Source organism: Xenopus tropicalis, chromosome 10 (genome assembly GCF_000004195.4).
Source record: "Xenopus tropicalis strain Nigerian chromosome 10, UCB_Xtro_10.0, whole genome shotgun sequence".
Lineage (NCBI taxonomy): Eukaryota > Metazoa > Chordata > Amphibia > Anura > Pipidae > Xenopus > Xenopus tropicalis.
Window position 1 is genome coordinate 2,187,446 of NC_030686.2, and position 22,529 is coordinate 2,209,974.

The 22,529-nt window shown below is 52.8% G+C and overlaps 1 protein-coding gene across 1 annotated transcript; it reads right to left on the reverse strand.

Moving 5' to 3' along the window:
• Positions 1–1,835: 1,835 nt before the first annotated feature.
• On the reverse strand, positions 1,836–22,312 carry arfgap1 (ADP ribosylation factor GTPase activating protein 1; the record flags this gene model as incomplete). The annotated part of the gene is given in 11 exon segments (NM_001130341.1): positions 1,836–3,954; positions 4,966–5,042; positions 7,667–7,726; positions 15,256–15,288; positions 15,838–15,894; positions 16,416–16,527; positions 16,612–16,701; positions 18,699–18,799; positions 18,888–19,059; positions 19,327–19,436; positions 22,251–22,312. Coding segments are annotated over 11 exon segments (1,215 nt in total). The 3' UTR covers positions 1,836–3,611.
• Positions 22,313–22,529: the final 217 nt, after the last annotated feature.

The window sequence follows — 22,529 nt, forward strand, 5'->3', positions numbered from 1 at the left end:
CCGTCCCCCCGCAACAGTAATGGTACCGACCGACTCTCAGCGGTACCGCCTCCCCTATCCAAATGGTACTTACCCCCAACTTTGCTCCAGTACCTGAGTAACTGCCCCTCCCACCCCCATTCCTAAATAATACTGTCCTACCCCCACCCCTTCCCTTCATGCCCCAATAATACTGTCCTACCCCCACCCCTTCCCTTCATGCCCCAATAATACTGTCCTACCCCCACCCCTGTCCTTTATGCCCCAATAATACTGTCCTACCCCCACCCCTTCCCTTCCCTTCATGCCCCAATAATACTGTCCTACCCCCACCCCTTCCCTTCATGCCCCAATAATACTGTCCTACCCCCACCCCTTCCCTTCATGCCCCAATAATACTGTCCTACCCCCACCCCTTCCCTTCATGCCCCAATAATACTGTCCTACCCCCACCCCTGTCCTTTATGCCCCAATAATACTGTCCTACCCCCACCCCTTCCCTTCCCTTCATGCCCCAATAATACTGTCCTACCCCCACCCCTTCCCTTCATGCCCCAATAATACTGTCCTACCCCCACCCCTTCCCTTCATGCCCCAATAATACTGTCCTACCCCCACCCCTTCCCTTCATGCCCCAATAATACTGTCCTACCCCCACCCCTTCCCTTCATGCCCCAATAATACTGTCCTACCCCCACCCCTGTCCTTTATGCCCCAATAATACTGTCCTACCCCCACCCCTGTCCTTTATGCCCCAATAATACTGTCCTACCCCCACCCCTGTCCTTTATGCCCCAATAATACTGTCCTACCCCCACCCCTGCCCTTCATGCCCCAATAATAATGTCCTACCCCCACCCCTTCCCTTCATGCCCCAATAATACTGTCCTACCCAACACCCATCCTTCATCCCCCAATAATACTTCCCTAGCCCTGCCCACTGCCCTCACCCCCCAATAATACTTCCCTAGCCCTGCCCACTGCCCTCACCCCCCCCAATACTACTTCCCTAGCCCTGCCCACTGCCCTCACCCCCCAATACTACTTCCCTAGCCCTGCCCACTGCCCTCACCCCCCCAATACTTCCCTAGCCCTGCCCACTGCCCTCACCGCCCCAATACTACTTCCCTAGCCCCGCCCACTGCCCTCACCCCCCAATACTACTTCCCTAGCCCTGCCCACTGCCCTCACCCCCCCAATAATACTTCCCTAGCCCTGCCCACTGCCCTCACCCCCCAATAATACTTCCCTAGCCCTGCCCACTGCCCTCACCCCCCAATAATACTTCCCTAGCCCTGCCCACTGCCCTCACCCCCCCAATAATACTTCCCTAGCCCTGCCCACTGCCCTCACCCCCCAATAATACTTCCCTAGCCCTGCCCACTGCCCTCACCCCCCAATAATACTTCCCTAGCCCTGCCCATTGCCCTCACCCCCCACTTCCAGCATTGGATCTGTTGGCTTTGTCCAGTTTCCTAGTAAATATCAGGGTTCACTGATCTGCAAATCACCCCAATTCCCTATTTACACCCCGGTACCCCAGCTTTTTCGGGGTTGTAGAAGGGAAACCATGACAGTCTGTCTCTGCTCACTGGGACCAACTCCCCTAACCTTGTTCCCTGCAGTGAGGAATGCTGGGAATTAAAGGCCCCCTTTTCTTTCCAGAGAATCTGTGCTCCGCCCACTCTTGAAATCAGACCGCCCTTATGTCCCAGAATCCCTCACTGCACAAAGGAACAAGTTGGCCAACCCATAGCCACTATAGCTCTGGTATTGGCCAGGGTGCCCCCATTGCAGCACAGCAGCCCCCCCAGATCCAGTTTCCAATGACAAAAAACAAAACACATGGGGGGGGGTCAGTTCCATTGAATTTTATTTTGCACAATATATTTTCTGGGAGTCGCTACTCGTCATGAAACACGGCGGCGGCACAGACATCACAAGGAGCGCGGCTATGAGAATATCGGGGTACACGACTCCGGCATAAGGGCTACCCCAGTCAGGGCACCTAGCTCTCCGGAGGCACAATGTCTGATCAATAAATAATAAAAGGGGGGGGGGGGGGGGGGGCAATCGTTAAAAGCCTGTGATTCCGAGCGGCGGTGGCACCGATGGGGAAGGCCCTGGGTAGGGCAATAGCAAGGGTAGGTGCCAGTGTGGGGTCTTTGTGAATGTGCCCCCCTACTATAAACACATTTTCTTTAAAAGGCACTTAAAATAAATAAAATGCCCCTCCCACCCATAAATACTCAGGGAGTTGCCCCCCTATTTCAGCAAGAAACCTGATGTGACCCCCTAAACACAGGGACCCCCCCATTCAGATAAAATATTAAAATTCAGGCCCCACAGGAAGCAGGTCCCAATGCTCTAAAACCCATTAAAAACACAAATTTCTATTCCCCCCCCCCAAGTGGCCCCTTCCCATCGGTGCCGAGAAGCCCAGAAAGCAGATCAGCGCCATAAATATGGGCCGGGAATGTTCTACAGGCAAGTCTCTATAATACAGGGTCACAATGACTGCCCATCACTATAGTGTCTATATAATATATACCCTATGTAACCCCCCCGGGGGGAGTCCCAGGGGTCTGCCAATGACATTCCCGGGGGGGTTTAAAACTCTCTTCATAGTAAATGTGACGGGGCAAGGGATTGGCTCACCTTGACACCCGCCGTAAGACAGCATTCATAGGAATCTGGCCTCCCCCCCCCAACTGGCCAAAGCTAAGGGTGCGGCCCCCCACCCAGGCATGTGGGGGAACTTAGCTTTCAAGTGCACTGGAGGGTCCCCTGATGTTGCTGAACTACAACAGCACGCTGGGAGTTGCAGTCCAGCAATGAATGGGTTACCCCACACCTGATATTCATATCCCAAGGACATGCTGCCCCCCATAGGTTTTGTTGGACTGCAACACCCATCGCTGTAGTGCAATAGCTGGGGGCAGAAGGGGCAGGAGTGCTCTGTAACCCCCCAGGGGTAATAGCCAGTAAGTAAAGAGAGGCAGATTCAGCAGCACAGAAGGCTGCACTGAGGTATTTGGGCAGAGGGGTTCATGCCAGCTATTGGTGCTGGGGGGCCCCGTCGGCCTGGAAACCCTCCAGTGGCCCTTGTGCGGCTTCAGCCTTAGGACTGCGCAGCGTGGGAACAAATCAACAGCAATAGATAAAACAAAGGATAAAACACACACGGAGGGTCGGGGGGGGTATCTACCCACGGGGGGGGGGGCAGATTTCCAGCCGAAGGTTAGAGAGATGCTTCGTTAGGTTTGGGGGTGAGGATGAGGAGTGTGTCAATCACTTTCCTTCCCCTTTAAACACTGAGGGTGGCGATGAGGCAGTGAGATGATGCACAAGATTACAGCTATTTAGGGGGCTCCCCGTACCCCCCAAGTCCCCCCCAGACAGTCCTGTACTTGGCATGGCTGTCATGGTGCAGACTGCGGGATCTCACACGGGGCGGGACTTGCGTGTGTGTGTGTTTGGAACCCCATATTGGAACCAGCGCCAGATTTACCCCCCCTTCAGCTAGAAATGCCCCACGTGAGGCAGGTGAGATACACAGGGCCAAGGGGTGACATTGGTGCAATATTGGGGTTCATCTAAACACACACACCCCCCCCTACATGAGCTGCTCCCTACCAGCTGTTGTCCCACCCATCCTCAGCGGCGGGTACCTTCTCGCCCCCTTTTTTGCCCCCCTTGCCCTCAGTATTATCCCAGTGGCTGTCCCAGTTCTCCCAGCTATCACTGTTGCTGTTCTTATTGTTGGAGGTGGTCCCGGACCCCCAAACCTCCCAGCTATCCGAGCTCTTCCTCTCCGTGGAGTTTTCCGGAAAGGTCCAGCTGTCGCCGCTTGGGGATTTCGAAGGCTTCTTGATCTCCTCGGAGCTGCCGAAGGTCTCCCAGAAGGATTTGCCGTAGCTGGCATTTTGGTAGCCGTCCCCGTTGCCCTGCTGGTAGCCACCCTCAGGGGCAGAGCTGCAATGGGAGAAATGGGGGGAGGTAAGAATAGGGCAGGGGGAGCAGGAAGCAATGGCGTTCACTGGTTGGAGGATCACTTAGTCCTAAAGGGTTGGTTCCCCTTTAAAGGGGTTGTTCAGCTTTGGCCTTTTGACAATTTGCGATTGGTCATCATTTTTTATTACCATTGGTTTTTTTTAGTATTTAACTTTTTAATCTGCAGCTCTCTAGTTAGGAATTTCAGCCGTTATCTGGTTGCTAGGGTCCAGGTTACCTTAGCAACCAGGGAGTGGTTTGAATGAAGGGCTGGTATATGAATAGGGGAGGGGCTGAATAGATAAGTAATAACAATAAAACTGGAGCCTCACAGAGCAATAGGGATTGGCTGCCGGGGTCAGCCAAAAAAGCTGGGAAAAAAAAAAAAGACAGAAGGGGGAAAATAATTCAAAAACTATAGAAGAAATAAAAAGAAGACCAATTGAAAAGTTGCTTAGAATTGGCCATTTTATAACATATTAAAAGTTAACTTAATGGTGAACCACCACTTTCAGTAGGTTATAGAATGTCCCATTCCTAGCAACATTGCAATTGGTCTTTATTTTTTTTATTTTTTTTTTTTAATAGTTTTTGAATTATTTGCCTCTCTCTTTTACATATTTCCTATTTTCAAACGGGGGTCACTGACCCCCAGCAGCCAAACAGCTATTGCTTTTATTATTATTGTTATTTTTTATTCTTTATCTTTCTATTCAGTCCCTCTACTACTGTATTTATAGTTTAATCCTGTTCAAAACAAAGGTTGCTAAGGTAAACAAGGCCCTAGCAACCACACAACTGCTGACATTTCCAAACTGGAAAGCTGCAGAACAAAAAGCTAAATAGTTGAAAAAAATAAAAAATATTAACAATTTATTTAAAGGTGAACAACCCCTTTAAGCGCAATATAATGCGTAACAGGTAGGAACCCCCATAAGGGGCAGTAACCCCCCCACATCTAATGGTTCACCTATTTACACAGGAGCCACGTACCTCTGCCCCATGTCCTCCGATTTCCCTGAGAAGAACGACGTGACGTCCCTCCAGCCCTTACTGCTCGCTCCCTGCACCTGATTGGGGGAAGAAACTGTTATATCTGTGCCAGCAGAACCAATCAGGGAGGGACAGAAAATAATGAGCGAGGGACAGCACCAATAGTAACGCTCCCCAATAGGGGTCTGTAACTGGGCTCCAGTCTCTCTCTAGTCCTTAGTGCCATAGGGACCTTCGACTGTAAGCTCACTGGGGCAGGGGCTGATGGGAATGGGATAGGGACCTTAGATTGTAAGCTCACTGGGGCAGGGACTGATGGGAATGGGATAGGGACCTTAGATTGTAAGCTCACTGGGGCAGGGACTGATGGGAATGGGATAGGGATTTTAGATTGTAAGCTCACTGGGGCAGGGACTGATGGGAATGGGATAGGGACCTTAGATTGTAAGCTCACTGGGGCAGGGACTGATGGGAATGGGATAGGGACCTTAGATTGTAAGCTCACTGGGGCAGGGACTGATGGGAATGGGATAGGGACCTTAGATTGTAAGCTCACTGGGGCAGGGACTGATGGGAATGGGATAGGGACCTTAGATTGTAAGCTCACTGGAGCAGGGACTGATGGGAATGGGATAGGGACCTTAGATTGTAAGCTCACTGGGGCAGGGGCTGATGGGAATGGGATAGAGACCTTAGATTGTAAGCTCACTGGGGCAGGGGCTGATGGGAATGGGATAGGGACCTTAGATTGTAAGCTCACTGGGGCAGGGACTGATGGGAATGGGATAGGGACCTTAGATTGTAAGCTCACTGGGACAGGGACTGATGGGAATGGGATAGGAACCTTAGATTGTAAGCTCACTGGGGCAGGGACTGATGGGAATGTGATAGGGACCTTAGATTGTAAGCTCACTGGGGCAGGGGCTGATGGGAATGGGATACGGACCTTAGATTGTAAGCTCACTGGGGCAGGGACTGATGGGAATGGGATAGGGACCTTAGATTGTAAGCTCACTGGGGCAGGGGCTGATGGGAATGGGATAGGGATCTTAGATTGTAAGCTCACTGGGGCAGGGACTGATGGGAATGGGATAGGGACCTTAGATTGTAAGCTCACTGGGGGCAGGGACTGATGGGAATGGGATAGGGACCTTAGATTGTAAGCTCACTGGGGCAGGGGCTGATGGGAATGGGATAGGGACCTTAGATTGTAAGCTCACTGGGGCAGGGACTGATGGGAATGGATAGGGACCTTAGATTGTAAGCTCACTGGGGCAGGGACTGATGGGAATGGGATAGGGACCTTAGATTGTAAGCTCACTGGGGCAGGGACTGATGGGAATGGGATAGGGATCTTAGATTGTAAGCTCACTGGGGCAGGGACTGATGGGAATGTGATAGGGACCTTAGATTGTAAGCTCACTGGGGCAGGGACTGATGGGAATGGGATAGGGACCTTAGATTGTAAGCTCACTGGGGCAGGGACTGATGGGAATGTGATAGGGACCTTAGATTGTAAGCTCACTGGGGCAGGGACTGATGGGAATGGGATAGGGATCTTAGATTGTAAGCTCACTGGGGCAGGGACTGATGGGAATGTGATAGGGATCTTAGATTGTAAGCGCACTGGGGCAGGGACTGATGGGAATGGGATAGGGATCTTAGATTGTAAGCTCACTGGGGCAGGGGCTGATGAGAATGGGATAGGGACCTTAGATTGTAAGCTCACTGGGGCAGGGGCTGATGGGAATGGGATAGGGACCTTAGATTGTAAGCTCACTGGAGCAGGGACTGATGGGAATGGGATAGGGACCTTAGATTGTAAGCTCACTGGGGCAGGGGCTGATGGGAATGGGATAGGGACCTTAGATTGTAAGCTCACTGGGGCAGGGACTGATGGGAATGTGATAGGGACCTTAGATTGTAAGCTCACTGGGGCAGGGACTGATGGGAATGGGATAGGGCCCTTAGATTGTAAGCTCACTGGGGCAGGGGCTGATGGGAATGGGATAGGGACCTTAGATTGTAAGCTCACTGGGGCAGGGACTGATGGGAATGGGATAGGACCTTAGATTGTAAGCTCACTGGGGCAGGGGCTGATGGGAATGGGATAGGGACCTTAGATTGTAAGCTCACTGGGGCAGGGACTGATGGGAATGGGATAGGGACCTTAGATTGTAAGCTCACTGGGGCAGGGGCTGATGGGAATGGGATAGGGACCTTAGATTGTAAGATCACTGGGACAGGGACTGATGGGAATGGGATAGGGACCTTAGATTGTAAGCTCACTGGGGCAGGGACTGATGGGAATGGGATAGGGACCTTAGACTGTAAGCTCACTGGGACAGGGGCTGATGGGAATGGGATAGGGACCTTAGATTGTAAGCTCACTGGGGCAGGGGCTGATGCTGTGTAAATAAAGGATGATGAATACATGTGTAAGAGCACAAGTTGTAACACACTGGTTCCCCTCAAAGGACTCACCCCAATATCCAGGAAGAGCAGCATGTGGGGGGGGGGAGACAGGGGACAAAACACAAATTGGTTACACAAGGATTATTATAGGCACAAAAGGCACAAGCAGCCGTCTCCATAACACAAGCTCTGGGGTAATTACGTTTTGACCACCAGGGTGCGAACTATACGTCCGGTTATTTGGGATATGGAGACTGGCTGCTCTGTGCCCATACACCCCCCCTACCTTAAACGCTAGGTGGGACACTCCACTGGTCACATCGTCCAAGATTCTTCCATCTTTCACCTAAATAAGGGAGGGAAGGTACAGAGAGCGGGGGCTGAGAGCAGGCTGGGTGATGGGGCAGATTATGGGGGCAGATTGCGGGTGGGCACAGAGGGTTAGAATGCGGAATGATCATGTGACTGGAACTGGCAGAGCCGCTCCATTAGCCGTTAGCATGCACAGGCAAGGAATGACTCTCATTGGCAGGGGGGGTGCCAACTCGTGGCAGTGCCCCCTGGCAGTAAGAGCTGGCAGCACAGAGCAGTGAGGGTTAGGCAAGCTGGCAGATGGAAGCTGGCAGAGAGACCTATGCAAGTGCCAATGTGTAAGACACACAGTGATTTGCACATTAAGGGGTTAATCACATAGTCACTGTGCCGAGGAACCGGCGACACCCCCACTAAAGCCCCCCCACAAAGCCGATGAACGTTACCTTCTCCTGGGCTGGTTTGACAACATTCTCATTTATGGTCTGGCCTAGCTCAGAGGCCTATCCAGGAGAGAAAGAACAGGGTCAGGAAGGGGGGCCCCCCCTCCCAAATGGTTTCTCACAACACATGACAGCAGCCCCCACAGGGGGGGCACAGAGAACATGCACATGTGTGTGCAATACATGGAGCCAGAGGAAAGGAAACATGCAGGGGAACTGGGACAGGCATGCTGGGGGGGGGGCAGATACAGAAAGGAGGGGAGACTCGGGGGGGGGGGGGGGGGGGCAGCAAAGGAAGAATCTATGTTATATTTATCCGCCTCTATATGGGGGTACCTAGAAGCACAGATATATAACCAGCGAGCGAATGGCTTTCTGCCCATAGGGAATAACTGAACTCTATCTCTCTACTGGCTGCCGGACCCAGGAGAGAACTACTTTATTATTACTATAAACTTCCCACAAACATCTATTTATAAAGGGGGGGGGGGCGTTCATTCTTACGGGGCAAAATTTAATAGTCGGGGCATTAAGAAACCTGCACTGACTCCCTGATAATAACCCCCAAGGGAAGTCCACTAGCCAATTGGAAGATGATTGGAACCCACAAGGCCTGGCCCATTCCCACACTCGGCCTATCCAGGGAATAAGGAACCCACAAGGCCTGGCCCATTCCCACACTCGGCCTATCCAGGGAATAAGGGACCCTCAAGGCCTGACCCATTCCCACACTCGGCCTATCCAGGGAATAAGGAACCCACAAGGCCTGGCCCATTCCCACACTCGGCCTATCCAGGGAATAAGGGACCCTCAAGGCCTGACCCATTCCCACACCCGGCCTATCCAGGGAATAAGGAACCCACAAGGCCTGGCCCATTCCCACACTCGGCCTATCCAGGGAATAAGGAACCCACAAAGCCTGGCCCATTCCCACACTCGGCCTATCCAGGGAATAAGGAACCCACAAGGCCTGAACCATTCCCACACTCGGCCTATCCAGGGAATAAGGGACCCACAAGGCCTGACCCATTCCCACACTCGGCCTATCCAGGGAATAAGGGACCCACAAGGCCTGGCCCATTCCCACACTCGGCCTATCCAGGGAATAAGGGACCCACAAAGCCTGGCCCATTCCCACACTCGGCCTATCCAGGGAATAAGGAACCCACAAGGCCTGACCCATTCCCACACTCGGCCTATCCAGGGAATAAGGGACCCACAAGGCCTGACCCATTCCCACACTCGGCCTATCCAGGGAATAAGGGACCCACAAGGCCTGACCCATTCCCACACTCGGCCTATCCAGGGAATAAGGGACCCACAAGGCCTGACCCATTCCCACACTCGGCCTATCCAGGGAATAAGGAACCCACAAGGCCTGACCCATTCCCACACTCGGCCTATCCAGGGAATAAGGGACCCACAAGGCCTGACCCATTCCCACACTCGGCCTATCCAGGGAATAAGGGACCCACAAGGCCTGACCCATTACCACACTCGCCTATCCGGAAAGGGCCCAAGGCTGGCCATTCCCACTCGGCCTATCCAGGGGAATAAGGGACCCACAAGGCCTGACCCATTCCCACACTCGCCTATCCAGGGAATAAGGACCCACAAGGCCTGACCCATTCCCACACTCGGCCTATCCAGGGAATAAGGAACCCACAAGGCCTGACCCATTCCCACACTCGGCCTATCCAGGGAATAAGGAACCCACAAGGCCTGACCCATTCCCACACTCGGCCTATCCAGGGAATAAGGAACCCACAAGGCCTGACCCATTCCCACACTCGGCCTATCCAGGGAATAAGGAACCCACAAGGCCTGACCCATTCCCACACTCGGCCTATCCAGGGAATAAGGAACCCACAAGGCCTGACCCATTCCCACACTCGGCCTATCCAGGGAATAAGGAACCCACAAGGCCTGACCCATTCCCACACTCGGCCTATCCAGGGAATAAGGAACCCACAAGGCCTGGCCCATTCCCACACTCGGCCTATCCAGGGAATAAGGGACCCCACAAGGCCTGACCCATTCCCACACTCGGCCTATCCAGGGAATAAGGAACCCAACAAGGCCTGACCCATTCCCACACTCGGCCTATCCAGGGAATAAGGAACCCACAAGGCCTGACCCATTCCCACACTCGGCCTATCCAGGGAATAAGGAACCCACAAGGCCTGACCCATTCCCACACTCGGCCTATCCAGGGAATAAGGAACCCACAAGGCCTGACCCATTCCCACACTCGGCCTATCCAGGGAATAAGGAACCCACAAGGCCTGACCCATTCCCACACTCGGCCTATCCAGGGAATAAGGAACCCACAAGGCCTGGCCCATTCCCACACTCGGCCTATCCAGGGAATAAGGAACCCACAAGGCCTGGCCCATTCCCACACTCGGCCTATCCAGGGAATAAGGGACCCACAAGGCCTGGCCCATTCCCACACTCGGCCTATCCAGGGAATAAGGGACCCACAAGGCCTGACCCATTCCCACACTCGGCCTATCCAGGGAATAAGGGACCCACAAGGCCTGACCCATTCCCACACTCGGCCTATCCAGGGAATAAGGGACCCACAAGGCCTGACCCATTCCCACACTCGGCCTATCCAGGGAATAAGGAACCCACAAGGCCTGACCCATTCCCACACTCGGCCTATCCAGGGAATAAGGAACCCACAAGGCCTGACCCATTCCCACACTCGGCCTATCCAGGGAATAAGGAACCCACAAGGCCTGACCCATTCCCACACTCGGCCTATCCAGGGAATAAGGAACCCACAAGGCCTGACCCATTCCCACACTCGGCCTATCCAGGGAATAAGGAACCCACAAGGCCTGACCCATTCCCACACTCGGGCCTATCCAGGGAATAAGGAACCCACAAGGCCTGACTATTCCCACACTCGGCCTATCCAGGGAATAAGGAACCCACAAGGCCTGACCCATTCCCACACTCGGCCTATCCAGGGAATAAGGAACCCACAAGGCCTGACCCATTCCCACACTCGGCCTATCCAGGGAATAAGGAACCCACAAGGCCTGACCCATTCCCACACTCGGCCTATCCAGGGAATAAGGAACCCACAAGGCCTGACCCATTCCCACACTCGGCCTATCCAGGGAATAAGGAACCCACAAGGCCTGACCCATTCCCACACTCGGCCTATCCAGGGAATAAGGAACCCAACAAGGCCTGACCCATTCCCACACTCGGCCTATCCAGGGAATAAGGGACCCACAAGGCCTGACCCATTCCCACACTCGGCCTATCCAGGGAATAAGGAACCCAACAAGGCCTGACCCATTCCCACACTCGGCCTATCCAGGGAATAAGGGACCCACAAGGCCTGACCCATTCCCACACTCGGCCTATCCAGGGAATAAGGAACCCAACAAGGCCTGACCCATTCCCACACTCGGCCTATCCAGGGAATAAGGGACCCACAAGGCCTGACCCATTCCCACACTCGGCCTATCCAGGGAATAAGGGACCCACAAGGCCTGACCCATTCCCACACTCGGCCTATCCAGGGAATAAGGGACCCACAAGGCCTGGCCCATTCCCACACTCGGCCTATCCAGGGAATAAGGGACCCACAAGGCCTGACCCATTCCCACACTCGGCCTATCCAGGGAATAAGGGACCCACAAGGCCTGACCCATTACCACACTCGGCCTATCCAGGGAATAAGGGACCCACAAGGCCTGGCCCATTCCCACACTCGGCCTATCCAGGGAATAAGGGACCCACAAGGCCTGACCCATTCCCACACTCGGCCTATCCAGGGAATAAGGAACCCACAAGGCCTGACCCATTCCCACACTCGGCCTATCCAGGGAATAAGGAACCCACAAGGCCTGACCCATTCCCACACTCGGCCTATCCAGGGAATAAGGAACCCACAAGGCCTGACCCATTCCCACACTCGGCCTATCCAGGGAATAAGGAACCCACAAGGCCTGACCCATTCCCACACTCGGCCTATCCAGGGAATAAGGAACCCACAAGGCCTGACCCATTCCCACACTCGGCCTATCCAGGGAATAAGGAACCCACAAGGCCTGACCCATTCCCACACTCGGCCTATCCAGGGAATAAGGAACCCACAAGGCCTGGCCCATTCCCACACTCGGCCTATCCAGGGAATAAGGGACCCACAAGGCCTGACCCATTCCCACACTCGGCCTATCCAGGGAATAAGGAACCCAACAAGGCCTGATCCATTCCCACACTCGGCCTATCCAGGGAATAAGGGACCCACAAGGCCTGACCCATTCCCACACTCGGCCTATCCAGGGAATAAGGAACCCACAAGGCCTGACCCATTCCCACACTCGGCCTATCCAGGGAATAAGGAACCCACAAGGCCTGACCCATTCCCACACTCGGCCTATCCAGGGAATAAGGAACCCACAAGGCCTGACCCATTCCCACACTCGGCCTATCCAGGGAATAAGGAACCCACAAGGCCTGGCCCATTCCCACACTCGGCCTATCCAGGGAATAAGGAACCCACAAGGCCTGGCCCATTCCCACACTCGGCCTATCCAGGGAATAAGGGACCCACAAGGCCTGGCCCATTCCCACACTCGGCCTATCCAGGGAATAAGGGACCCACAAGGCCTGACCCATTCCCACACTCGGCCTATCCAGGGAATAAGGGACCCACAAGGCCTGACCCATTCCCACACTCGGCCTATCCAGGGAATAAGGGACCCACAAGGCCTGACCCATTCCCACACTCGGCCTATCCAGGGAATAAGGAACCCACAAGGCCTGACCCATTCCCACACTCGGCCTATCCAGGGAATAAGGAACCCACAAGGCCTGACCCATTCCCACACTCGGCCTATCCAGGGAATAAGGAACCCACAAGGCCTGACCCATTCCCACACTCGGCCTATCCAGGGAATAAGGAACCCACAAGGCCTGACCCATTCCCACACTCGGCCTATCCAGGGAATAAGGAACCCACAAGGCCTGACTATTCCCACACTCGGCCTATCCAGGGAATAAGGAACCCACAAGGCCTGACCCATTCCCACACTCGGCCTATCCAGGGAATAAGGAACCCACAAGGCCTGACCCATTCCCACACTCGGCCTATCCAGGGAATAAGGAACCCACAAGGCCTGACCCATTCCCACACTCGGCCTATCCAGGGAATAAGGAACCCACAAGGCCTGACCCATTCCCACACTCGGCCTATCCAGGGAATAAGGAACCCACAAGGCCTGGCCCATTCCCACACTCGGCCTATCCAGGGAATAAGGGACCCACAAGGCCTGACCCATTCCCACACTCGGCCTATCCAGGGAATAAGGAACCCAACAAGGCCTGACCCATTCCCACACTCGGCCTATCCAGGGAATAAGGGACCCACAAGGCCTGGCCCATTCCCACACTCGGCCTATCCAGGGAATAAGGAACCCACAAGGCCTGACCCATTCCCACACTCGGCCTATCCAGGGAATAAGGAACCCACAAGGCCTGACCCATTCCCACACTCGGCCTATCCAGGGAATAAGGAACCCACAAGGCCTGACCCATTCCCACACTCGGCCTATCCAGGGAATAAGGAACCCACAAGGCCTGACCCATTCCCACACTCGGCCTATCCAGGGAATAAGGGACCCACAAGGCCTGGCCCATTCCCACACTCGGCCTATCCAGGGAATAAGGAACCCACAAGGCCTGACCCATTCCCACACTCGGCCTATCCAGGGAATAAGGGAATAAAGTAACCCAAGAGTAAAGAGCAGACAGAGAGGAAAATAAGGAGATCAGAAAGAGAGCAATGTGGGGGGACTGGGAAGGAGAAGAGACAGGCAAAGATGGTTGCCGGGATCTAGCCGTGACCCCCTGGGGTGCCCTGGGCTATACAGGGGCATCGGGAAGCAACCGCTTTGGCTCCCGGCTCAGGAAGCAGATGGGACGAGACTGCAGCAGGCAACACACAGACAGACAGACAGACAGGGGCCACATCACTACTGCACCAGACAGTCACACAGTCGCCATGCACACGTATGCCGCTGGGATTACCGGGTCCGGCGGCTGCTTGTTCCCTCCCCAAAACTGCACGTGGGCAGCGAGGGAGAGTGTGGGGAGAAGAAGCAGCCATTGGTCAGAGTCACAGAATCATGGGGATTGTATTCAAACACTGCACAGCCTGGTAAGGCATTTCCCCAATATCCTTAGTCATGACAGCAGGGGCACCAAAATACTGCTGGTTATGCTGGACCCCAAACCTCTGTGAGCGCTAGTCCTACACTGCTTATTAACATGAGTAGTAAGAGGAGAGTAGTAACAACATGTTGCACTTACCCTTAGCTCTAGTGAGAAAGCCCCAACTCATTAATATAAACCTGAAAGTAGTTCCTTATATTAAAGGCTACATAGCAACTAGAAGCAATATTTGGTTGCCAGGGCTCAGTTTGCCTTTAAAAATAATTTTTACAAAAAATGACGTGTTATTACCACACTTTGGGCAAAATATGTAAGCTCATGTGAACCAGTTGTACCCGTGTGGGGCAGGGGCACCTTACCCTCCCGTGTAGCGCCATGTGGGGCAGGGGCGCCTTACCCTCCCGTGTAGTGGCATGTGGGGCAGGGGCACCTTACCCACCCATGTAGGGCCATGTGGGGCAGGGGCACCTTACCCTCCCGTGTAGCGCCATGTGGGGCAGGGGCACCTTACCCTCCCGTGTAGCGGCATGTGGGGCAGGGGCACCTTACCCTCCCGTGTAGCGCCATGTAGGGCAGGGGCGCCTTACCCTCCCGTGTAGCGCCATGTGGGGCAGGGGCACCTTACCCTCCCGTGTAGTGCCATGTGGGGCAGGGGCACCTTACCCTTTCCCTTCTGGCATTCTGCTCCCCATTTCCTTTGATGAATACAGAGTAAATAACAGGGTTCCGGGAAAAAATCATTATTAACATCGTAACATAGTAAGTTGGGTTGAAAAAAGACACACGTCCATCATGTTCAACCATAATGCCTATATATAACCTGCCTAACTGCTAGTTGATCCAGAGGAAGGCAAAAAACCTGTTGGCTACAGACATTTCACACTATGAGGACAGATGCCCCAGTGCCCAATGTGACAGTTACCTTCTGTGTGGCTTGGGTTCCCAGCTTGCTCGCCTGTCGGACAAGAGAGAGTTCTTGTGAGACATTACACAGGTTTCACTAAGCCTTCTGGGTAATACACAGCATTCGCTGCAGCTAAGCCTTCTGGGTAATACATAGCATTCGCTGCAGCTAAGCCTTCTGGGTAATAAATAGCATTCGCTGCAGCTAAGCCTTCTGGGTAATACATGGCATTCGCTGCAGCTAAGCCTTCTGGGTAATACATGGCATTCGCTGCAGCTAAGCCTTCTGGGTAATACATAGCATTCGCTGCAGCTAAGCCTTCTGGGTAATACATAGCATTCGCTGCAGCTAAGCCTTCTGGGTAATACACAGCTCACTCGCTGCAGCTAAGCCTTCTGGGTAATACATAGCTCACTCGCTGCAGCTAAGCCTTCTGGGTAATACATAGCTCACTCGCTGCAGCTAAGCCTTCTGGGTAATACATAGCTCACTCGCTGCAGCTAAGCCTTCTGGGTAATACATAGCTCACTCGCTGCAGCTAAGCCTTCTGGGTAATACATTTGTTCCCTATATAAAATAATAGGCCACTCTGGCACTTACGCTTTCCTTGGCGGCAGAGGCAAATTTGCTGGCTCCAACGGTAAAACTGCTCCAGCCCTGTAACCAGTATAACAGAGTTTGCATTAGCCCCCAGCTCTCAGCCCTGTAACAAGTATAACAGAGTTTGCATTAGCCCCCAGCTCTCAGCCCTGTAACAAGTATAACAGAGTTTGCATTAGCCCCCAGCTCTCAGCCCTGTAACAAGTATAACAGAGTTTGCATTAGCCCCCAGCTCTCAGCCCTGTAACAAGTATAACAGAGTTTGCATTAGCCCCCAGCTCTCAGCCCTGTAACAAGTATAACCGAGTTTGCATTAGCCTCCAGCTCTCAGCCCCAGCCCTGTAACCAGTATAACAGAGTTTGCAATAGCTCTCAGCCCTGTAACCAGTATAACAGAGTTTGATTTAGCCCCAGCCCTGTAACCAGTATAACAGAGTTTGATTTAGCCCCAGCCCTGTAACCAGTATAACAGAGTTTGCATTAGCCCCCAGCTCTCAGCACAGCCCTGCAGAGATTGGGCCACACCCAGAGGGTATTGGTTCTGCCGGGGCGCTGTTCGGGTTATTAAAGGGACCCACCGTGTACAGTGACGTCATTGCGTTGTTCAGGAAATCATCTTCTTTCTTCGGAGGATTCACCGTGTTGCCGAATCCAACGTATCTGTTCTCCTGGTTCCCTGCGCCCCCGCCGCTGCAAGACAAAGTCACCGGAGCTCAGGTTGGGGGGGTCAATGGCTTTCTGTTTAGGTATATAGAGCAGCCATTCACTACTTACCTCTGATAGGAAGTCATATCATCATTCAGCCAATCCTCAAACGCTTTGTCTCCCGAGGAGGATCCCGTCTGGGCTGATCCAGCGCTGGGGCTTTACAGACAGACAGACAGAGAGAGTTAGAAAGACAGACAGAGAAGGTTAGAAAGACAGACAGCCAGACAGAGAGAGTTAGAAAGACAGACAGTCAGACAGAGAGAGTTAGAAAGACAGACAGAGTTAGAAAGACAGACAGACAGACAGAGAAGGTTAGAAAGACAGACAGCCAGACAGAGAGAGAAGGTTAGAAAGACAGACAGCCAGACAGAGAGAGAAGGTTAGAAAGACAGACAGCCAGACAGAGAAGGTTAGAAAGACAGACAGCCAGACAGAGAGAGAAGGTTAGAAAGACAGACAGCCAGACAGAGAGAGGTTAGAAAGACAGACAGCCAGACAGAGAAGGTTAGAAAGACAGACAGCCAGACAGAGAGAGAAGGTTAGAAAGACAGACAGACAGACAGACAGACAGAGAGAGTTAGAAAGACAGACAGTCAGACAGAGAGAGTTAGAAAGACAGACAGCGTTAGAAAGACAGACAGACAGCCAGACAGAGAGAGAAGGTTAGAAAGACAGACAGCCAGACAGAGAGAGAAGGTTAGAAAGACAGACAGCCAGACAGAGAGAGAAGGTTAGAAAGACAGACAGCCAGACAGAGAGAGAAGGTTAGAAAGACAGACAGCCAGACAGAGAGAGAAGGTTAGAAAGACAGACAGCCAGACAGAGAGAGAAGGTTAGAAAGACAGACAGCCAGACAGAGAGAGGTTAGAAAGACAGACAGCCAGACAGAGAAGGTTAGAAGACAGACAGCCAGACAGAGAGAGAAGGTTAGAAAGACAGACAGCCAGACAGAGAGAGAAGGTTAGAAAGACAGACAGCCAGACAGAGAGAGAAGGTTAGAAAGACAGACAGCCAGACAGAGAAGGTTAGAAAGACAGACAGCCAGACAGAGAAGGTTAGAAAGACAGACAGCCAGACAGAGAGAGAAGGTTAGAAAGACAGACAGCCAGACAGAGAAGGTTAGAAAGACAGACAGCCAGACAGAGAGAGAAGGTTAGAAAGACAGACAGACAGAGAGAGTTAGAAAGACAGACAGTCAGACAGAGAGAGTTAGAAAGACAGACAGAGTTAGAAAGACAGACAGACAGCCAGACAGAGAGAGAAGGTTAGAAAGACAGACAGCCAGACAGAGAGAGAAGGTTAGAAAGACAGACAGCCAGACAGAGAGAGAAGGTTAGAAAGACAGACAGCCAGACAGAGAGAGAAGGTTAGAAGACAGACAGCCAGACAGAGAGAGGTTAGAAAGACAGACAGCCAGACAGAGAAGGTTAGAAAGACAGACAGCCAGACAGAGAGAGAAGGTTAGAAAGACAGTCAGACAGAGAGAGTTAGAAAGACAGACAGAGTTAGAAAGACAGACAGACAGACAGAGAAGGTTAGAAAGACAGACAGACAGCCAGACAGAGAGAGAAGGTTAGAAAGACAGACAGACAGCCAGACAGAGAGAGAAGGTTAGAAAGACAGACAGCCAGACAGAGAGAGAAGGTTAGAAAGACAGACAGCCAGACAGAGAGAGGTTAGAAAGACAGACAGCCAGACAGAGAAGGTTAGAAAGACAGACAGCCAGACAGAGAGAGAAGGTTAGAAAGACAGACAGACAGACAGAGAGAGTTAGAAAGACAGACAGTCAGACAGAGAGAGTTAGAAAGACAGACAGAGTTAGAAAGACAGCCAGACAGAGAGAGAAGGTTAGAAAGACAGACAGACAGCCAGACAGAGAGAGAAGGTTAGAAAGACAGACAGCCAGACAGAGAGAGTTAGAAAGACAGCCAGAGAGAGTTAGAAAGACAGACAGCCAGACAGACAGAGTTAGACAGACAGACAGCCAGACAGACAGAGAAGGTTAGACAGACAGACAGCCAGAAAGGAGTTAAACACCTGGCAGAGGGGAAGGTACAAACACTACATACTCACAAGCAAATATATGTCACAGGCAAGACACACTCACACTCACACTCGGATAATAGGAAACCCAAAGAGTGGGCGTTTCATACCGTACAGAGGAACTTCCCATCATCTTGGGCTGAGGGGGGGTCCAGTTTCGTGCAGATGAAGTCTCCACAGACCAATCACGTCCTTCAGCCAAAGTAGCAACCTATGGGGTAATCACAATAAACTCACTCTCCCCGGCAATAAGGCACTCATGAGACCCCCAATGGCAGCCAGCCCGGGGGCCCCCTCACCTTGTCCCGGTACAGAGCAGCGGCCCTGCTGTTGTATTTCTCCTGCATGCTCCAGCACGGGTCGTAGTCATCCTGCATCTCCAGGAACTGCCGGAACTTTCCATTCCCCCCAACTTTCATCTTCTCCAACTCCACGTCCTTCCACTTGTCCATGGTGACCGAGCGCACAAAGCTGGGGCAGGGAGGCACCGGTTATCACTCACGTAAGGCCCGATATGTTCAGTATCAATACTCGCTGCATCTATCTGTCCATTACAGTTACCCCTTATGCTACACTACAACTCCCAGCATCCTCAGAGGCACAATTTGTATACAATCAGAGCTGCTAGCTGGGCATGATGCCCTCATACAGGGAAATGCCCCACAAACACTAGGGACACAGGGCTACTGGGTAAGAACAGAATGACTCCACATTTTCTGTCTGCTGAGCAGTCTGTACCTGAGATGGACGCCAAGCCCCCGGTGTTTTCCAGAACATTCCAGACAAATCCATATCCCGTATGTCACACTGACCCACTGCGGGTTAAAGGCTCCACATTCAAAGCAGGTCTGAGAGAGAAAATCAGATCATAAACTGGTGGCACCTCAGCAGGTATCCCAGGCATTAGTGCCAGCCTACCTATCCCCTAATCTACAGGCATTAGTGCCAGCCTACCTATCCCCTAATCTACAGGCATTAGTGCCAGCCTACCTATCCCCTAATCTACAGGCATTAGTGCCAGCCTACCTATCCCCTAATCTACAGGCATTAGTGCCAGCCTACCTATCCCCTAATCTACAGGCATTAGTGCCAGCCTACCTATCCCCTAATCTACAGGCATTAGTGCCAGCCTACCTATCCCCTAATCTACAGGCATTAGTGCCAGCCTACCTATCCCCTAATCTACAGGCATTAGTGCCAGCCTACCTATCCCCTAATCTACAGGCATTAGTGCCAGCCTACCTATCCCCTAATCTACAGGCATTAGTGCCAGCCTACCTATCCCCTAATCTACAGGCATTAGTGCCAGCCTACCTATCCCCTAATCTACAGGCATTAGTGCCAGCCTACCTATCCCCTAATCTACAGGCATTAGTGCCAGCCTACCTACCCTCCAATCTACAGGCATTAGTGCCAGCCTACCTATCCCCTAATCTACAGGCATTAGTGCCAGCCTACCTACCCTCCAATCTACAGGCATTAGTGCCAGCCTACCTATCCCCTAATCTACAGGCATTAGTGCCAGCCTACCTACCCTCCAATCTACAGGCATTAGTGCCAGCCTACCTACCCTCCAATCTACAGGCATTAGTGCCAGCCTACCTACCCTCCAATCTACAGGCATTAGTGCCAGCCTACCTATCCCCTAATCTACAGGCATTAGTGCCAGCCTACCTACCCTCCAATCTACAGGCATTAGTGCCAGCCTACCTATCCCCTAATCTACAGGCATTAGTGCCAGCCTACCTACCCTCCAATCTACAGGCATAAGTGCCAGCCTACCTATCCCCTAATCTACAGGCATTAGTGCCAGCCTACCTATCCCCTAATCTACAGGCATTAGTGCCAGCCTACCTACCCTCCAATCTACAGGCATTAGTGCCAGCCTACCTATCCCCTAATCTACAGGCATTAGTGCCAGCCTACCTACCCTCCAATCTACAGGCATTAGTGCCAGCCTACCTATCCCCTAATCTACAGGCATTAGTGCCAGCCTACCTATCCCCTAATCTACAGGCATTAGTGCCAGCCTACCTATCCCCTAATCTACAGGCATTAGTGCCAGCCTACCTATCCCCTAATCTACAGGCATTAGTGCCAGCCTACCTATCCCCTAATCTACAGGCATTAGTGCCGGCCTACCTATCCCCTAATCTACAGGCATTAGTGCCAGCCTACCTATCCCCTAATCTACAGGCATTAGTGCCAGCCTACCTATCCCCTAATCTACAGGCATTAGTGCCAGCCTACCTATCCCCTAATCTACAGGCATTAGTGCCAGCCTACCTACCCTCCAATCTACAGGCATTAGTGCCGGCCTACCTACCCTCCAATCTACAGGCATTAGTGCCAGCCTACCTACCCTCCAATCTACAGGCATCAGTGTCAGCCTACCTACCCTCCAATCTACAGGCATTAGTGCCGGCCTACCTACCCTCCAATCTACAGGCATTAGTGCCAGCCTACCTACCCTCCAATCTACAGGCATCAGTGTCAGCCTACCTACCCTCCAATCTACAGGCATTAGTGCCAGCCTACCTACCCTCCAATCTACAGGCATCAGTGCCAGCCTACCTACCCTCCAATCTACAGGCATTAGTGCCGGCCTACCTATCCCCTAATCTACAGGCATTAGTGCCAGCCTACCTATCCCCTAATCTACAGGCATTAGTGCCGGCCTACCTATCCCCTAATCTACAGGCATTAGTGCCAGCCTACCTACCCTCCAATCTACAGGCATTAGTGCCAGCCTACCTATCCCCTAATCTACAGGCATTAGTGCCAGCCTACCTATCCCCTAATCTACAGGCATTAGTGCCAGCCTACCTATCCCCTAATCTACAGGCATTAGTGCCAGCCTACCTACCCTCCAATCTACAGGCATTAGTACCCTCCAATCTACAGGCATTAGTGCCAGCCTACCTACCCTTCAATCTACAGGCATTAGTGCCAGCCTACCTATCCCCTAATCTACAGGCATTAGTGCCAGCCTACCTACCCTCCAATCTACAGGCATTAGTGCCGGCCTACCTACCCTCCAATCTACAGGCATTAGTGCCGGCCTACCTATCCCCTAATCTACAGGCATTAGTGCCGGCCTACCTACCCTCCAATCTACAGGCATTAGTGCCAGCCTACCTACCCTCCAATCTACAGGCATTAGTGCCAGCCTACCTACCCTCCAATCTACAGGCATTAGTGCCAGCCTACCTACCCTCCAATCTACAGGCATTAGTGCCAGCCTACCTACCCTCCAATCTACAGGCATTAGTGCCAGCCTACCTACCCTCCAATCTACAGGCATTAGTGCCAGCCTACCTACCCTCCAATCTACAGGCATTAGTGCCAGCCTACCTATCCTCCAATCTACAGGCATTAGTGCCAGCCTACCTATCCTCCAATCTACAGGCATTAGTGCCAGCCTACCTATCCTCCAATCTACAGGCATTAGTGCCAGCCTACCTATCCTCCAATCTACAGGCATTAGTGCCGGCCTACCTATCCCCTAATCTACAGGCATTAGTGCCAGCCTACCTATCCCCTAATCTACAGGCATTAGTGCCAGCCTACCTAGAAAGGCATTTAGGAGAGATTAGTCGTTAAGACGAGGGCACTCTGGGTTGTACCCGGTAGGTAGAACCAAGGGCTACGTATCCACTTACATTGTTTTCATCCTGTACTCGGACTTCTTTCAGAACCTTCCTGGTTCGAGGACTCGCCATGTCTGCAAAGCAAAACAACTGATCATTCCTTTGCCCCGCACAGGTAGCCGGCAGCGCCCGGGCCCCGCACAGGTAGCCGGCAGCGCCAGGGCCCCGCACAGGTAGCCGGCAGCGCCAGGGCCCCGCACAGGTAGCCGGCAGCGCCAGGGCCCCGCACAGGTAGCCGGCAGCGCCAGGGCCCCGCACAGGTAGCCGGCAGCGCCAGGGCCCCGCACAGGT